Genomic DNA, 18005 nt, shown 5'->3' on the forward strand with positions numbered 1-18005 from the left:
GCCAGGTTTTCTGCGATGCGGCGCCCTTAACGATATCGCGATAAAAAAGTTGAAAGTGCAGTACGCATCTAACCGTGCATGCTCCTAAGGCACTGATTAAAACAAACTAACAAAAGCTTTCCAAGCATAACTACAAGAGCCAAAGACTTAAGAATAAGACATGCAAATAGTGTACATAGTCATTTAAGACCTATGCCCCTTACTTTAGAGATAAAAAATAGCTCACAGGTCAGTTACAAGTGTGACGTAAATTCTCACCGAATCACTTGTGGGTCTGAAGGCCCTGCTTCGACCATGAAATTTCAGCATGGGGATGTTTTATAACGCTCTCGTATAAACTACTATGCTCATCTACAATGTTCGCTGGCTTTTCAAGCATACACTGGGGCAGCCGAAGGTAGTATGATGGCAACAGGATGTTGACAATGGAATGACGATTGTATGATGAAGGTGCAATGACAATTCTGAATTGATGTCGATCATATAACGACGACAGCATGATGACCACTATATGACTATAATGGTGTGACGATGACTGTATGGCAACGACAGCATGACGATGACGCCATGACGAGAATCTGATGACGGAGCTGGAATGACGGTGTTAGAAGGTCAACTACGGCATCACGACGACAATATGGCAACAAATGCGTGACAATGGCTGTATGATGATGACATAGTGACAACGATGGCATGACAAAGGTGTCGTAATGAAGATTGAATGACAGCATTATTACGATGAAATGTCCAAGAAGAAATTAGGTCAATGGCAGTACGGCGCGTGCAAGGCAACACCACCTGTTGGGTGTGGCAAGGAACCAGGAGACAAAGCTTTGCGTCGCCGTGACCAAACTGTCCTCTCTCATTGGTGGAAGCGAACACGTCACCGTATGCGATGTCGTGAGCTGGAGTATTCAATAATAAAGCGAAGCTTGGTCAGTGGTGCTGAATCTTGTGTAAATGTGCGTGAGTAATGCACAGCTAGCGTTTCCATTATCTTTTTACACCATTCATGGTGCCGTCCACCACTTTTCCAGTTAGTAATGTGCTTGACTTGTGCAAGAGCCGCACCCTGCCAAGATTCAGAAGAAAAAATTATGGCACTTTGCGTGGGTAAATATGGTACATTTTTTTTGCTGCCTTTTAGCACACAAATGCAACACCACGTGTGCAATAAAAGGAAAAGCAGGGACTAAGGGACATCTTGTCAACTGTGTCAATTCAGCCCTGCATGACAAGCAGCCCTGCCAATAAGATTGTCAGTTGTCCGTGTGGTGCCTACATCATCATGTTGGACCAATGCAATAGCACCTGCAAGCTCTTTATTTTCTGCCATGCAAAACCCATGCTCTCTGCAGAAGTGTACCCAACACAGCCTTCACCAAATCAAGCAATATGTATCAAATGAGTTCACATTACAAAATGTTTGCAAAAGTCAGCTTAATGCATTTCTCAGTATAATGTAGATACTCGACAATAAAGTAGCAGTAAACAAACACGAGAATAAAAAGAAAACAGAGCAACTAACTATGATGACATACTTTCAATCCCCTAGCATTCGTTTAGTTTCTCATAAGACAATCTACCCAATCTTTGACCACATTTGTGGCCTACAGCGACGCTTCATTACCATGCTCTGCCATAGCAAACATTGCTTGCTGACCAATGTATTAGATAAGTACCTGGCTCGACCACTACCCTGGCTTAGTTTATATAACTATTACATTGCATATACACTAAAACCTTTATTATGAACTTCATTTTCTTTAACATCCTCGCTGCCACAGTATACAAAAATTATTTTTGTCATGTAGCATCACATTGAACATGTCACTCGGTGCATAAAATGCCATCAGATACAAATGACATTTTTCAGTGTGTCACAGGAGCATTATATTTTCCTCCAGCGTCCAACTATAGGGCCATAAGTACGAAAATGTTGCGCATGTCACGTGCACGCTCACCTTCTTCCACCGTTGAATCCAACTGGGTGACCTTGAGAGCGAGCCGGTCAACCCTCTCCTGGAGGGCTGCCGCTCGGGTGACCAGGGCTGTGGCATCTTGGAACAGGGCACCAAAGAGGTCGTGTGCATGCTTGGACAGCGATGATAACTGCCGCACGACATTGGCCAAGGAGCCGTTGGTCACACATTCAAGCTCACTAGGAACCTGCAGAAACGTGCAATGATCAGTATCATCACTACCTGTCGCAGTGCACAATCATGCGTTTTTTGCTATAAGCAACGGAACAAAAACAGTTACTTATTAAAATGGGTCAAATACAAATAAATTATCTACAAGACACTACGAACAAACGTTCCAGATAGTTTTACGCTGATAGGCCTTATGTCACCAAAACTTCAGTTGATACTGACACGACAGGAGTCACCTAAACAATAGAACTGAATTTCGAAGGCCACGCTTCTGCGCGCTGCAGGAGGTGGAGGCAACTGCAAAACACGCCCTTCCTGTCAAAATGTTGGCTCCGGAGCAAGGCTTCTCTAGGCCAACCACTGTTGATTTCTTTCTGCAAACCCCTTGTTCTGTTTTATCCGGTTCTGTACTCCGTAACAAAGAATCGTCTCAACAGGAACGCATCTGCATTTTAGCAGACTTCAACAAATGCCACACGCGCACTGTGCCTCGACGTACCTGTACTGCAGGAGCACCTCTTGCATCCAGGGGCAAGGTGCCCCGGGACACGTGCACAGGTTCGATCAGCCGCTGCACCAGTGGCATTGCCGCCTGCCTGCCTCGGGCTGCTCAGCCACACACTGAGGCCCAGACACCACCACCAAGAAAACAGGAGAGTGAGAAACTTGTTTTCACAAGTGCCGAAATAAAGTCACCCACAGCAGCACAAATAATTGAATTCATGGGATTTTACACAAGAAAGCTGAACAGAAGGTCACGAGAAATGACACAGTGAAAGGCTCCAAATCACTCTCCACTATGTAAAAAAAAAAAAAGACACTTGGGAGAGGAGCAGCTTGGAATGAAAACTGCCCAAACTATATGCTGAGAAGACATGTATGTGTGAAGGATGTTCACTAATAAAAAGATTCAAGCTTTTTGGCAGTCTTCATTTTACTTTTCCCCATCCTGAAGACCATCTTCAACTTTAAGCCTCTTGCCCCAAAACTTCTTACTCACCTATTTGTCTACATAAGGCTTCACATGATCTCGGTGGGCTAGCGAACAGGCACCTCTTACAATTCAAAGGCTACTTACTATACCAGAGTAAAAGCTGATTAATATCTGTCAACTCCAATGACATAGTGAGACCAACCACAGCTGCCAAATGCTGCTGGTACAGCTGAAGCGCTTGCCGAGTGATGTTGCATCCTGTTCTTTTGGAAGCACACTGCTGTTCTCGGCTCAACGTCAAGAAAAAAAAAGGGAACAAAAAAGAAAGAGAAGCACAGAGCAATGCTGACACGTTTGCAAACACAAAAGACAAATGTTTAGAAAGCCGCCAGTGGACGAGTGCCCTACATCTACAGAGGAAATCCTCTTTCGCAAAGTCAGAAGTATGCACTGTACTCTGGTGTTTGACCTCATCAATCCAAACTCACATTCTTTCTTCTTTTTCGCTCTTGCACTTATAAATGTACCTACTACGTAACTCTTATATTTGCTCCGCAACGTTCGCTACAAGTAAAGACGATGGTTTATCAATTCAGTGCATTTCACACAAACGCATGCAAAATGTGAAGTAGACAAGCTATACCAAAAAATCCACTTCACAGAGACAAATTTACGCACAAGATGTCATCAAAACCTCCCCCCCCCCCTTTTTTTCTTTAGCAGTGGCACACGAATAAAATTTTTGACGTGCTCGGGCTGCAGGACGTGCAATTCGATGCAGCAGTTCTTAAACCAACGAAAAACAGCATTCAAAAGGTGTTGGGCCAAACGTTTCGCAAGCGCTATCGTACATTCAATGGTATGTAACCAGGAACATTCCTACAGTCACCCAAAAGTACTCTAAGATTTTTTTTTTTTTTCCCGAGACCAAAATCCTGATGGCATAACGCAGGCTATCGAGAGCATGTAAAACGCTTTTGATCGCTAGCGGACAAGGAGATTGAAGCAGTTGTTGACACATCACCGGTCCCGCCCCTGCCCAAATCCGAACGTAAACAATTCCGACCGGAAACCGACAAGTGTCATGCGAAAAGCTGGTTTTGTTTTTGTTTTTCGTCCCACAGACGCCAGTTCGGCGTGAAACCGCCGAGAGAGAGGCGAAGCCGTCACATTCTCAGACAGCGCAGGATGAGGAAGTCCGGAAAGTCAAGCCGCGACACAGCGATGATTGACCGGCACTGTTCCCGCAGCGGAGAACCCCGAGCGCGTCGCCGGCATGAGTCAAAAGGCGCGGCCCGCCAAGTACGGGCTTGTCGTAACCTCGTCCTATCGCGTTCTACGCGAGCTCGGTGCAAGATTTCGAAACATCATCGAGGCTCTCCGTGTCGTTCGTTACAAGGAATCCCGCGCGCGTGCCAAAAGAAAAAAAAAAGTCTACATACAAAAAAAACAGCGCAAGCGGAAAAAGGAATGACCTCACCCACTTCGACAGAAGCTATGTTTCGTTCTACAGGGCCCCGTTCGTAGCAGCACGGATCTCGATTCAGCGCTCGCTTATAACATCAACGCAGACATTATGCAAGCGATCGAGGCGTAATATGCATATTAAGTTTGGCACGCAACAGGAACGCCTCGGATAATGCGTTCAGACACCGAGCGCGAGAGACAGCTAGGGGTGATCACTGCGGTCTGCGCGCTGGGCTCTCTCCTGGGCTGTCTACTGCAATTAGACTGTAGCTCTTTGCGTCGTGGTGGAAGTAAAGCATGAGTAAATTTAAGGAAATCGATGCACAACCGACAAAAACAAGGCAAGAAAGAAGAGTTCACACGTGTTTCCGCACTTTAAACATGTAATGATTCCTCGTATTAAGCCTATGTATATACAGGAAGTTTGGAGATTAGGTGCAGTCAGCAAGTTCACGCAAAGGCGCACAGGACGCGGCGAACACAGAGTAAAAAAACAGAGAAATTCACGAGCGATTTTCTGGAGCGCTTGGCAAATGGGACGCGCAAAAACGCAAGGAAATTGAGGATCAAAACGATGGAAAGAAATCGCTCACCTTTACATCTAAATTCTATACGGGCACCCCGTGTCGGAACCACCCGTTGCCGACGACACTTTCTTCAGTAGATTAAAACCTACACGCAACAGATATGTTAAGAACTTGCGGTGAAACACTCTAAAAACAACATTTCACTAACCAGCCGAGCACTCCTGCACAACCTTCAGCACAAGATGGCGACCTAGATGACACTTCTTATGATAACTATTCTCATATGAATAATTGCGAAAATGTTATCACATAATTTTCTTTATTAGATTTAGCGGAGTATTGGTAATAGGAGCCCTTTAAATTGAACTTTAGACTCTATTTTATAAATGCGGTCCTAATGGTGTCAAACGTCAATATGGCGGCGATGTTGTCAATCTGCGAGTACGCCAGTAGCGACGAAGACGATGGGGCGGAAAAAGAAGAACCCAAGGAGGATTATTCAAAGCTACCGAATACGACGCAGTCTGTTGTTGCAATTCGGAAGAAGTACCAATTAAATGCAGCTCCAGATGTTGCCATCAAGGTGAGGAAGCGATGAACCCGAGCACGTTCAGCTGTCGATGCGTTTTTCCGAACATACTACTATTCATTTGTGATCGCATTAGTAAAGCGTCGTTTTCTTACTCCTGTAGGAGTCGGTTTGCGGTGTCAAACCAATTGACCCTACCAGCAAAGAACTTCTGTTCAACCCGAAATATGAAAACCTGTTCGCTCCTGTCGTGAGTATCAATCGCTCTTGTTTTACGTGGTCGTGTGATTAACATGAAAGCATTTGTCATAAGAAGTCATATTTGCCCGCTTCGATTGTCATTTTGAAATATCTGAATTCACTGATCTAGTCACACGGTAGCCTGTGCCGCGTTCTCATCAACACGTCCTCTTCTCCGGCTCCATCGTAATGTTTCCATATCTCACGTGCACATCTTGCAGGTTGGGCCGGAAAACCCTTTCAAGAGTCAGCAGCAAAAAGCTGTTAAGAACACCTTGGCTGGATACGTCGAGCCTGCACATGTGAACGACTTCCACTTTGAGTCGCAAAGGCTAACGTTTAACAGCTATGGTGAGTGCTTTTTGGTTTAGCGATGCACCGTGGCGGCAACTGTAGAATCAGCAATAGAAACTGATTAGTTACAAGCACGTGCTCTGCTGCCACTGTCTGGGATCGTGTGCATTTTATTCCCTTTATTTATCATACCCTCAGGGCCAGAGGCATTATAGGGGGAGTGGTACAAAAAAAAAATGGGGAACATAGAAGGTAAACAAAGCGCAAGATTAATATGAACAAGACACAATGCCAGAATGCAAGAGGTTTCTTTGTATACAATGTTAGCTGCTGTGTCACAAAAAAAGAAGTTCCTGGTTATACAATGTTAGCTAAAGCTTCACGAAAACGGCTGTTATCAGTAGTATGTACGATATCAGCGGAAAGATGGTTCCAATCTATACATGTGAAAGGGAAAAAAAGATGGGAAAATTTTTTGTGTGGCATAGATAGGTCCCAACTTTATGATAGTGAGCAACATGCTGTGATACATAATTCGGTCTTGTAAAGAATTGCCTGTGCAGTGTAGGATCATGATAAATCCTATGAAAGAGTGCTAGATGCGCAATTCTACGTCGACCAGACAGCAAAGGAAGACGAAGATTATGCTTCGTGGAAGAAATGCTTGCAGTTCTATTTTAGTTAGAAAAGATAAATCGAACCGAGTTATTTTGGACAAGTTCCAAAGCCGTTTTCAGGTTTTCTTGGCCAGGATCCCGCACAAAAGTAGCATATTCTAATTTAGGACATATTAGAGTTTTATAGAGTAGGTGTTTTAGGTTAGAAGTTGAGCTAGCGAAGTTACGGTGCAAGTAGCCTAACACACAGTTAGCGTTGTTAATAACTTATTCGGTGGGAATTGGCCCTGACAGGTTTGTAGTTACACGGACACCTGAGCACTTGTAAGAGTTAGCTGTTTCTAAAGGAACGCTGTTTAAGTGGTAAGTGGCATGTTGGCGAAAAACACAGGATACATGTAGTACTTTATATTTGTTAATATTCAGTTATTGCTCTAGACTTTACAGATATCCTCCTGTCTCATTATGCAGGCTATGCACTCGACCCCACGGCAGACGGATCCATGGACGAGGGCCACAAGATGGTCAGTTCCTCGGATGGTGCTTCTTCAAGCAGTTCCCTGACCGTGTTTGAAAAAACAAAACCTCGACCGGGCGACAAAAGGAAGAAAGCGAAGAACAATGACCCCTCAGACATTGATGGTTTTGCCGGACCCTGGGCCCCATACAAAGATGAGAGACGAAATGTCAAGCCAAGTGAGGTACAGCTGAGCCTCTCCATGCATAGCTTGCATTTAGGCTTTTGGAGTGCAACTCGCAAAGATATTTTTCAAGCATAAATTTGCTGTTGCGTGGAAATAGAGAGTTTTAACTCGTCCATAAACTTCCTACTGTTTACGGATTACTTGGTTACCTGAGGTGTGGATGGCAGCAGCAAAGCAGGTAGCGACACATTGTGACGCTCAGTCTAACTACAATGTGTTTGAAACATTTTTGTGTTGCGAAAAATCATAAAAGGGCTGCATGTTAACGATTATATCACTACAGACACTTTGCATGAGCTGTCAAGTACAATGTGACTGGTCGCTAGCAGTATTAGCTTTGTGTGCTCTCTGTGTCTAAAGTTGTCGCTACCAGCGTTAATGCTGCAGTACACCTCCCTGATAACCCAGTATTCCACAAAAGGTAATATACTTACAGACAACTTACTTACAATATGCTTACAAACTGAAGCTCTCTAATACCTGAACCTATCAATTCATTGCATTGCTGGGGTAAATGATTAGATGTTGGTGTAAAGAGCATTGAGGCAATACGTTGTTTACAACGAAGAAAAAACAGCATGAAGGCAGGACACAGAGTGAAGAAACTACAGCACAAGGCGTAGAACGCACGAGTGCAGTTGGTTTTTAGTGCTCGACACAAACTGGGAGCCCTCTGCATAAAGGTAAACACTGACAGGCACAAAAATCTAAAAAGTGAGACGAAACGTCCAAATAAATGTAGAATGCAAGAGCGCATTTGTATATGTTATCCCGTTGTCATGTGGATGCAGTATATGTTTGGGGTACAAAAATCGGGCATTACCGGGTTTTACCAAAAACTGAAGGACCCTAAGTTATAGGACGAATTTAGGTAAAGGTACGAAAAACACTGTTTCATTGTGTAAGTTCTTCCATTCCGTGTACTGCATTTTTTTGGTAAACCAACCAGCCCATGTAGGCACAGTCCTGCATTTACAGGTAAAGAAATGCTAGAAACTGTAAACACCACATTGTGCTAAACCCAGAAATGTAAATTTCCTGCTGACAAATGATCTTGCACTAAGAGGTTCACAGCTTTGTTCAGAGCAGTCCTGTGGCTTGTGGAATTTTTGAAAGGGAGTTTTGTTTTGCATGGGGGAGTAAGGAAATAGCCATGGAGAAATTATAATGTCTTCTCTGCTTTCTGACATGGCACAAATGAGAAGGCTTGTGACTCACAGTTATTGCGATGCTGTGCAATTTGCAGGAGGAGCAGGAAGAACTGGATGAAATTATGGCAAAAAGGAACAAAAAGGGTCGACGTACCGAGGATAAGCCGATGGAAGAGAAGACGGTGTTGCACAGTAAGTGGCCCCTCCGTGTTTTTTCTTTCTCATCAAGGTCACGTTAAACATTATTATGGTTTTGAAGTGCATTGTCTGTAGAGCTGTTCCGGTTTTGCATCGCATAGTATACTTACCAGGGGTTTCATGGTAAATCAAATTTTCTTCACTGCCTATGCACGTCACTCTATTCTTAGGACTGTGATCTGAACTCAGCATTGCAAATTTCACAGCGCACTCATAAATTTCAGTTTGGATGTCTGAGTTACAAATAAATTCAGTCTTTGTTCCATATTTTTGCTCACGGGTGACCAACCTAGACTAGGTTCAACACCCTGGTTCAGTTTGTGTGCTCTGTTCATGGTTTGTTTTTTGACAGCAGATGAGTGAGCTCATGTGAAATATAGCATGATGTTCACGTGCTCAACTCCATAGAGAACACTAAAGGGTTAAGCGTTAATGTCATTAGGAAGAAACATGCTTAAAAGTTAGCAGAAAAAGGTCTTTCAGCTCCCCTGTGGCAGCCTTGTTCACAGTCATTACAAATGGCAGTGATTAGATGGTTGTGTATTTCTCACATGATCAGCTGCTTTAGTGGAAGGGTGACAGCTTGCTATTTGTGCTTTTCACCCGTTCTTAATGCAATTCACCTCTACCAGACAGCCTTCCACTCAATATCTCTTTTCATCTTGTAGTGCTGAACAAGGCACGTTGAGGAGGAGCTAGCAAATAAAAATGCACATGCATAACATTTTGAACTGCTTTTATTAATGCAAACATAGGTTGTAATGACAAGCTGTGAATGCATTATTGTTTGTGTAATTTGTTCGTTAAAAGTAATTTGGTAGTTAAATGCTGTCCTTGCTGTTTCCTTCAACTCTGTTTCCAGCGTTACACCCGATTAGATTAAACAGCCCACAACCACGAACACCCCGAGACTTTGACGTCACTCTGCTAATCTTATGATTACTGACACATGTGCTTCATGCCGCTACAGTCAAGGACCCATACGACTACCAGGGCCGGTCGTTCCTGCACGTTCCACAGGATGTGGGCGTGAACCTCCGCTCGAGCGAGCCACCCGACAAGTGCTTCCTGCCCAAGCGTCTCATCCACACGTGGTCGGGCCACTCCAAGGGCCTGTCGGCAATCCGCTGGTTCCCTCGGTCCGCCCACCTGCTGCTCTCTTGCAGTATGGACTGCAAAGTCAAGGTACGACCTTGCCCAAAGCACAGAGTAAGATAGGCAGGAGTGCCGACTTGCCTGATGAGGCAACCAACTTGTGCTATGCCAATTCAAGCTTTGTGGAGCAGCGCACAGGTGGTGTTGAAACGTTACTAATACTAGCAACAGCTGCACTCTATGTCGCCTGTGCCCTCTCGTAACAAAAATACTGTTGGCTTTCAGCACAACAAAAGGCCTCTAGTACCTTTTTCTAGCTGCAGAACAAGCTGGCGCACTTCACTTTTATGACATGCAATGGCCACTACTCTTCGCAATGTCCCCATTGTTCAACTGGCTGGCAGGCACTGTTCTTTCAATGCACAGGCTGTCTTTTCCTTGTTACCCTGTTCGTACGGCTTCGTGCATACTGACGTTTGCCTTGGGAATGGTGCCAAGTACTTTGCCACAATACAGCAGAGCTCTACAGTTATGTTTCTCATAGAATGTCAGGATTTGATAGAGTGGTTGGAAAAACATATTCTGTAACTGCTAACATGCTGTTAAGTGTCAGACTCGAGAAATGTTACAGTAAGGGAAGCATGTTGGCAACGTTCCACTGTGTAATTCACTGCTGAATGTTGAATCTGCCGGTTCTGCTCACGGTGCCGACTTACATATGTGGCAGTGTCGAACATAAACTGCAGCGAAGGGTTACAGGGTGGGCACAGTTGTTCTCGACTTCTACATGGTGTGTATGGTGCAATATCTGCTAGTCTGCATGCTTTTCGCTTCAGGAATTTCTCCATGTCCATGCTTGTGTCTTCAATAAAGGATGACAAATATTCCTAAAGACAGTGGATTTGAGAAAGTATACCTCACAGTGGTCAGCAATTGCATGATAGTCAATGATAACCCCCATCAGGTAATTGATATTCATTGACTGACTGCAGATAATACATGGTGAGACACTGTTAACAAAGCCGAATCAATTTTACACCTGGGCACCACAGGCAAGGATGCAATTGCATGTAAAGTTGCTGCTAAACACACATATCATTATTATGACATTGAATGTCACAATGACAATAGCTGCAGTGAATTCAATAAGTTTGTTTGCCAATCGTAATATAATTTTAAAAAGCTAGCTTGCAGAATTATTTCAGATTACCTCAGAAATGTGCTTTTAGCATGCGGTCGCAGCTGCTAGCTTGGGAATGAGAAAGTATGCATTTGACAGACAAATGAGTTGAGAATTCACTGCCCCACAAGTGAGATTAAACTTTAAAGCAACATAGCAGTTCATCTCTGTTGTGCCCTTGTGGCATGGGTATTACTCGTCATCCTTGTCCATGACAACCTCATTCTAATAAGTAGAACTCTAAACTGCCTTTTTAGACTTGTCTTGTTCACGGCTAGCACTTTTGGAATGCAGTTGTGGGAGGTGTACAACGAGCGGCGCTGCATCCGGACGTACAACGGCCACCGGCAGGCGGTTAGGGACATTGCCTTTGACAACAAGGGCGAGCGCTTCCTCTCGGCTGGCTACGACCGTTATGTCAAGCTCTGGGACACAGAGACGGGTGAGTGACATGTGTGTCCCAGTTTGAAATTCGACGAAGTTCCGCACTGGACATTCACGAATGACACTTGTTGCCTGTTTGAGCAACTGCAACTTGCTTTCCATTTCACTTTACGGAGTCTCTGTAAAGCGCAGATGCTGGATTGTTTTTCCTGGTGCAAAACCACATTTTTTTATCCACAACATGCTCACACAGCTGTGTATATTGCATGTTTTTACCACTGTAATGTTCATTTTTCTAGAATGGTCAAACTTTTCACTTTGGTTTGCTAAGAAATATTTTCTTTGAGCAAACACATGCCTATGGTCTCACTGCCTTGCAACACTTCCTTGCATTTATACAGGCAACTGCATAGCAAGGTTCACCAATCGCAAAGTGGCTTACTGTGTCAAGTTCAACCCTGACCACGACAAGCAGAACCTGTTTGTGGCTGGCACCTCAGACAAGAAGATAGTCTGTGTGAGTCTTGCTGTTTCAGCTTCTGATTGCCTTGAATTGTTCTATTTCTGTTGCTTGCTTGCAGTCGTTAACTTTTAGTATTTGAAAAAAATTTGCCAGGTATTCATGTGAGAAAAGGTAATATTCCTTCTATAGTTGCAAGTACCACAGTGTTAAGTCTTAGCTTTTGTTTATGGTCACGAGTTATGTGCGATTTATGATGAAAGCTCACTGTTTTCTCGTGATGTTCTTTACTTGAAAAGACAGTGGACCATCTGCGCTTTAAGTTTTCTTTCAAATTTTGTTATGCTTATTAGTGCTGCATGTGATGTGACGACAAAAAATGAGTTTTCAGTTGCTTTTGTGTTAGGCTGTAGTGTCATTATGTACACGTTGCATTTCTCAACATCTGTTTTAGAGAGCTTTAGATTGCTGTCTGTAACAGTATATAATTTCAGAGATCAGTTTATATATCTGTATGCACTCTGGACATGAAAAAAACAATGTTTCATTTTGCCTGTATGAGCTAATTGAAAGGCATCAGTTGAAGCAGTATTACACAAATTTTTAATAATTTGGATGTCATTAATTTACAAGCTCTCATAAAAGTATTCATTACTACTGCTGTTTGGTTCACTTTCATAATATGCATACAACGAAAACTCGTTTACCTGTAATGACTTCTAACTAGGTTCATGTAACAGAGTGTTAAGAGAACAACATAAGTTGTAGGCATATCTGTCGTTTCTAATATCAAAGATTATGAATCGGTATCAGTGCTGCTATCAGTATTTGTGCCAATCACATGTTACAGTTGCACTTTCCATTTCCTCTTATCCATAAACAGTGGGACATCAGAACCAAAGAGATTGTCCAGGAATATGACAGGCATCTTGGCGCTGTCAACACCATCACATTCGTGGATGACAACCGCCGCTTCGTCTCCACATCTGACGACAAGAGCATGCGTGTGTGGGAGTGGGACATCCCTGTCGACATGAAATACATTGCGGACCCTTCCATGCACTCCATGCCTGCAGTCACACTATCGCCCAATGGTATGTTGTAGCGACTTCAAGGCAGTGTTGTGTGTTTGTCACTATGCTCAGTGACAACCTAAAAATTCAGTACGAGCTCCAGCCACATAACCACACTGCACCTGCCAATTCTGTGATCGCGCAATTGAAAGCGTGAGTACCCGAGACATGACAATATTGAAAGAAGTTCACTTCTGCTGTAAAGTCACAGAGATGAGCAAGCATAATTGATCTACACAAATTTTCTTTGAGTTGTGCAGCAGTGCATATTTGGCTCTGCATTTTCAAGTTGTTGCTGGCTATGGCTTTGTGTTCCTTGTGTTTGACATTTGCGGAGACATACTAAGTACAGACCATGTCTACAATTGAGTCAAAACTTTTTTTCTCATATGTCTAGGTGAAAGAGGGAGGAGAATCAGCTTTAGTGTCAAAATATGGCAGTTGGTGATGGCCATCGCTGCATACACAAAATAATGGAATGACAAATCCACCTGGCTTGTGAAAAGAAGGAAGGTTTAACTATATAACTACAACTTGTGGACATCAGGTTATGTTGAATCACATACAGTTAAACCTCGATGTAACAAAGTACTATTTAACTTTTCATAGTTCCTTGTCCATAGAACACTATATTTTGAACCTCAATAATAATGAAGTGTGTTTTTACAAAATTTCAGTATAACAAAATCTCACTGCCGCAACGAAGGGATACTGAGACAATGAATGGAAACTTCCGTAGATGCAGATGGTCAAATGGTTGAATTACATGCGGCTCCTTGCGGATGCTTCTCTCAAATCGCGTGACCGAAACCAACCGCTGAAGCAGAGGAGCGTCATGTTCTGTATAAAATCCAAGTGCGATAAGATCCTATAGTGCCCTGTGCACAGGTTGGTTTGCAACTGCTTCCCTAGCGTGGTCGTGGCTGCACATGGCTGTTAGCGTGGCTGAGCACACACGCAGCCCGCGCGCCCTGTTTTAGAGGTAATCTGCCGCATGTGGAAATAATGGGCGAGCTGAGATGGCATTGCATCATGTGCCGTCTTTTTGTGCATTTAGTGCTGGGAAGTTGCATAATCTCGAGTTTCAGAGATGTGTTGAAACAAGAAGCAGGTGAAGCATTTGTCCCCAGCTGCCGCCGCTTTTCATGATAGCATCTTCCCGCTGCGAGTGACACTATCGTCTGCAAGGGCGAAGTTGGCCGTGAAAGCTTGGCTGGCTTTACTTCATACTGCCAGTGTGAAGATATCGTTGAGGCGGCATAAAACTCTATCTTTGGTTGCCAACTGGAATTCAACAAAATTATTTTTTTTTTTTCTAATTCAAATGTGCTGTTCCAATTGCCTGCTAATGTGGAAAATTTTGTGGCCCGTCCATGTAAGAAGAATTTATCGGCTGTAGTCCTTTTGCATAAAATATCAAATTTTAATATACTAAAGCAAATTGCAGATTTTACCAACTTTGTCATATTGTGGTTTAACTGTATGTAAATTTTGCACCTCCGTGCATCTGGTATGTGACATTTACTATGTATATTGGCCACAAGCACAAGCACTTCACTGCATCCACTGGTTGCAGAAACACGTCAACCGCTCACCGCGTCAAATTCTGGCATATTTTGCAGCGTAAACTCACTGTTATATCAAACTACATGATACATGATGCAACCATATATGTTTAATATGTGATGAACTATTGTTTGGTCGCAAATGCAAGCACTGAGAGAAATCTCTTTGCCTTCGTAGCATTGCGTACAATGTATGAAATGGAGTATGGGCTTACCCAAACCCAATTTTGGACGCTTTTAAATTATCATCCCCTACGAGCATGTGGAATAACATTTCCATGGCTTTTCCCACAGGAAAATGGTTGGCATGCCAATCGATGGACAACAAGATCATGATCTTCTCAGCCCTCAATCGTTTCAAGTTGAACCGGAAAAAAACATTTGAGGGACACATGGTATGTGTTGTCAAAAGTTATCGACACTCTGGGTCACACTTCTTGTTTGTGCTGTCTCCCGTGCCTCCTGTTTGACTAAACATTGACCTTTTATTGTATTTTTAGGTTGCCGGCTACGCTTGTGGATTGGACTTCTCACCAGACATGAGGTAAGCATGTCACTCTCCTTTGCAAAGTAAGAAAAGAATCAGAGTCAATGTTGAACCAACATTGGCCCAAACTGTTTGGGTATTAGCCTCTCTTTTGTTGCTTCAAGGAGCTACCTATGTTTCCGAAGTATAGAACATGTTAGGTTAAGATTAGGTTTCTTACAGCTAACCAGAAAGAAAAGTAACACTGCAATGCATAGGAATGCTAGCAAGCTCTGACCAAAATCTTTCTCCAGTAGCAAGAGAACATTAAAGACTATAGCCAGTGTTCCATTGCAGGCCCGCTGTACAATGCGCACGTCTGAATTATTTGTGAAATTTAAGAAGATAGAAATTTTAGGTTCATTACGAGTACCACTTGCTAACAGCATTTAGATCTGAAATACTGCAATTCAAAATGGTCTCCACATATGCCCTTTAGCAAATTTAAGAGTTAATCCCACCTCTTGCATAACGAGACATAACAGATCATCATCGCCTTATTCCACGGTAACATATCGGCAACTCTTTTACTATTGTCTACCTGTCTACCTTACGTACAAACAAACAGAGAACAGCTTGCACGCCTTATCAAACAAAGTTACCTTGGAAATAATGCCCTAATTGTCTTTTCTGATATTTCTTTGTGCTTTTCTGATCAGAAATATTTTCTGTATATTTGATATTTTGCTCTTAAGAATTCTCTTGCACCATCTGCTTCATTGCTGTCTTTGTGACCTGGTTGTGGTGGGGTTAGTCAAGCTGCCCAAATGCAGCTTTCTTCGTGATCGTCACCACGAGGGTGCATTCACATCATGTACTGATATGGTGTAATAAATCAAAAACCATATACTAGCACTTTGGTCATTTCTTTTTCTCCTTGTTTTAAAATTCCGTTGTTCTCCTGCAGCTACTTGATATCCGGTGATGCTGATGGGAAGCTTTACGTTTGGGACTGGAAGACGACAAAGTTGTATACGAAGTTCAAGGCTCATGATGCAGTGTGTATCAGCACCCTCTGGCATCCACACGAAACATCAAAGGTGGCCACCGCTGGCTGGGACGGCACCATCAAGTTCTGGGACTGAGCGCAACACAAAGCATTGCTGTAAATAAGATCACTGTATCATAAATAAAAACTGTATGTAAAGTCGTAAAAACATCTCATGTTTTCATAAGCTAATGCTATAGAGAAAAGACATTGCACAAAAATAAAAACACTTATCTAGAACTTCATCTTGATGGAGCCATCCAGATAAAGCGATGACTGCTATATGAATCTTATTGCAGGCACTAGATACCAGTCTCAAAGTGTTGATGGGCTCAAGATGGTATGCTTTACTAAGTGAAAAGCTGTATGTTATATGCCATGGCACTGTTTTGGAAATAAAACATAAATTGTAAAATTTTAGATCACTGGCACATAAAAAGAGTTCCTTTCTAGCTAGCTTCCCACCAGCATTGGCTACAAAGCTGGAGTTCGAAAACAAGGTAAGCTACAAAAGAGTAAAACGGATATATATATATATATATATATATATATATATATATATATATATATATATATATATATATGAATTAAAGAATGCCGCCTGAAGGCTACAGGACAAATGCTGCTGAATGCTAAGGTTCAAATAATATAGTGATCAGATTTTTAATAATGTGGCTGAGCTCAATTTTAAGTAATTCCAGGAAAATTGTGAGGTAGTTCCATGAACGTAAAATTCGTAAATATTCGGTTGCTGCAACTCCAGGGCCTGAACATTCGCTTCCTATTAACAAGTGAACAAGCATGGTGTCACGCACGCACAGGCAAACAAACGCATCTCGCTCGATAAGCTCGTCAAAAACGCTGGCGTGAGGAAGAGCGGCAGCAGCAGCGAGCGAACTGACCTTCGCGCTGCCTCTCGCTTCAACGCCAACTAAGCGGCGAGGCGAGAACACAGCGCACACGAAGCCTTGAGCGCTCGGTGTACCTAGACTCGGTACTAATCGCAGATCGCTTTCCAGATAGGGCCCGATCGGCCGCGCCATAGACAGCTGCATTCAGAGCTTAACACCCATGGGTGCCTTGGCAGAGGCACCAAGTGCCTTCCTTCCGGCGCGGTGGAAGACGGCGCGCTTCCTCCCCTCCTTCCTCCTTTGCGCGCGCGAGATTAAGCCACCATCCTCAGGTCACCCTCGCAGGCTTTCACTCGCACCTAGAGCATACGACGCGCGGCCGCGTTGTTATCGCACTTGGACTTTATACGGAACATCACGACTACGGTGGAAATGCGCCTGGAGTGTCCATGTACATAGCCTCCTATGCCATATAGTTGTCATTGTAATAAAAATCGTTATCTTCATTTTAAAGAAATTTTGCTACGTTAAAGCGAGATTTAAAATGCACGGGTATCTATGATTATTTCAAGGGGTAATTACGACTACGCCCCCTCTGGATCCGCCAGCGAGTACAAGCAAGTCATGCCGTCGCCTTGCTGCTGTTGTCACACATACGCTCTCGTCACGCAGGCACGATGGTCTATCTGTAGATGCTTTGCAGAACGCCAAACGATGCGTGGTACCATGCAGCTACCTGGAAATATTCCCACAGTGCTGTGGATCTACATGATTATTTTTCTCACATCCTGCGGTCCGTATACTTTTTTATGCCGACTGTACATTTTAGGTGAGGTTACTGTACAGTGGTGATCCAAATGCGCCATTTTGCTACAATTTGACTTGCCTGCTCCTGGCTGCGCACTCAGATGCCATTTGCACGAACTGTGCAACAGTTCGGTATTTTCGCGTTTTCACTGCAATACAATGTTTTCAGTAAGGTTGTGCAACTACAGTCCACGACCTATTCTTCGGGCATGCCCAATAATTAGGACACCTTCGCGGCAGCGCCACGGTGCCCCATAGAGTA

General features: G+C 43.4%; 2 protein-coding genes across 4 annotated transcripts in view; one reads left to right on the top strand and one right to left on the bottom strand.

The window, feature by feature from the left end:
* Positions 1–5353, bottom strand: part of SCAR (wiskott-Aldrich syndrome protein family member 3 SCAR) — a 29117-nt gene extending 23764 nt beyond the window's left edge. For 2 of the 3 annotated variants that reach the window (XM_065454832.2, XM_070538774.1), the window contains exons 1-3: positions 5148–5333; positions 2653–2774; positions 1965–2169 (exon numbers count right to left, since the gene is read on the bottom strand). In XM_065454832.2, the coding sequence (XP_065310904.1) occupies positions 1965–2169; positions 2653–2739 (292 nt within the window). In that variant the 5' untranslated portion in view covers positions 2740–2774; positions 5148–5333. Of the gene's footprint in view, positions 1–1964; positions 2170–2652; positions 2775–5147 lie in introns of all 3 variants that reach the window. The other variant, XM_065454831.2, reaches the window with a different exon arrangement.
* Positions 5354–5473: 120 nt separating this feature from the next.
* LOC135920533 (pre-mRNA-processing factor 17) lies at positions 5474–16254 on the top strand. The gene is made up of 12 exons (XM_065454830.2): positions 5474–5664; positions 5774–5860; positions 6072–6201; positions 7233–7462; positions 8712–8808; positions 9785–9999; positions 11384–11531; positions 11875–11990; positions 12817–13027; positions 14866–14966; positions 15072–15115; positions 16005–16254. The coding sequence occupies exons 1-12, from the start codon at positions 5479–5481 to the stop codon at positions 16180–16182; spliced, it is 1743 nt and encodes a 580-aa protein (XP_065310902.2). The 5' UTR covers positions 5474–5478; the 3' UTR covers positions 16183–16254.
* Positions 16255–18005: the final 1751 nt, after the last annotated feature.

The sequence above is a fragment of the Dermacentor albipictus genome, chromosome 5 (assembly GCF_038994185.2).
Source record: "Dermacentor albipictus isolate Rhodes 1998 colony chromosome 5, USDA_Dalb.pri_finalv2, whole genome shotgun sequence".
In the NCBI taxonomy this organism is placed as follows: domain Eukaryota; kingdom Metazoa; phylum Arthropoda; class Arachnida; order Ixodida; family Ixodidae; genus Dermacentor; species Dermacentor albipictus.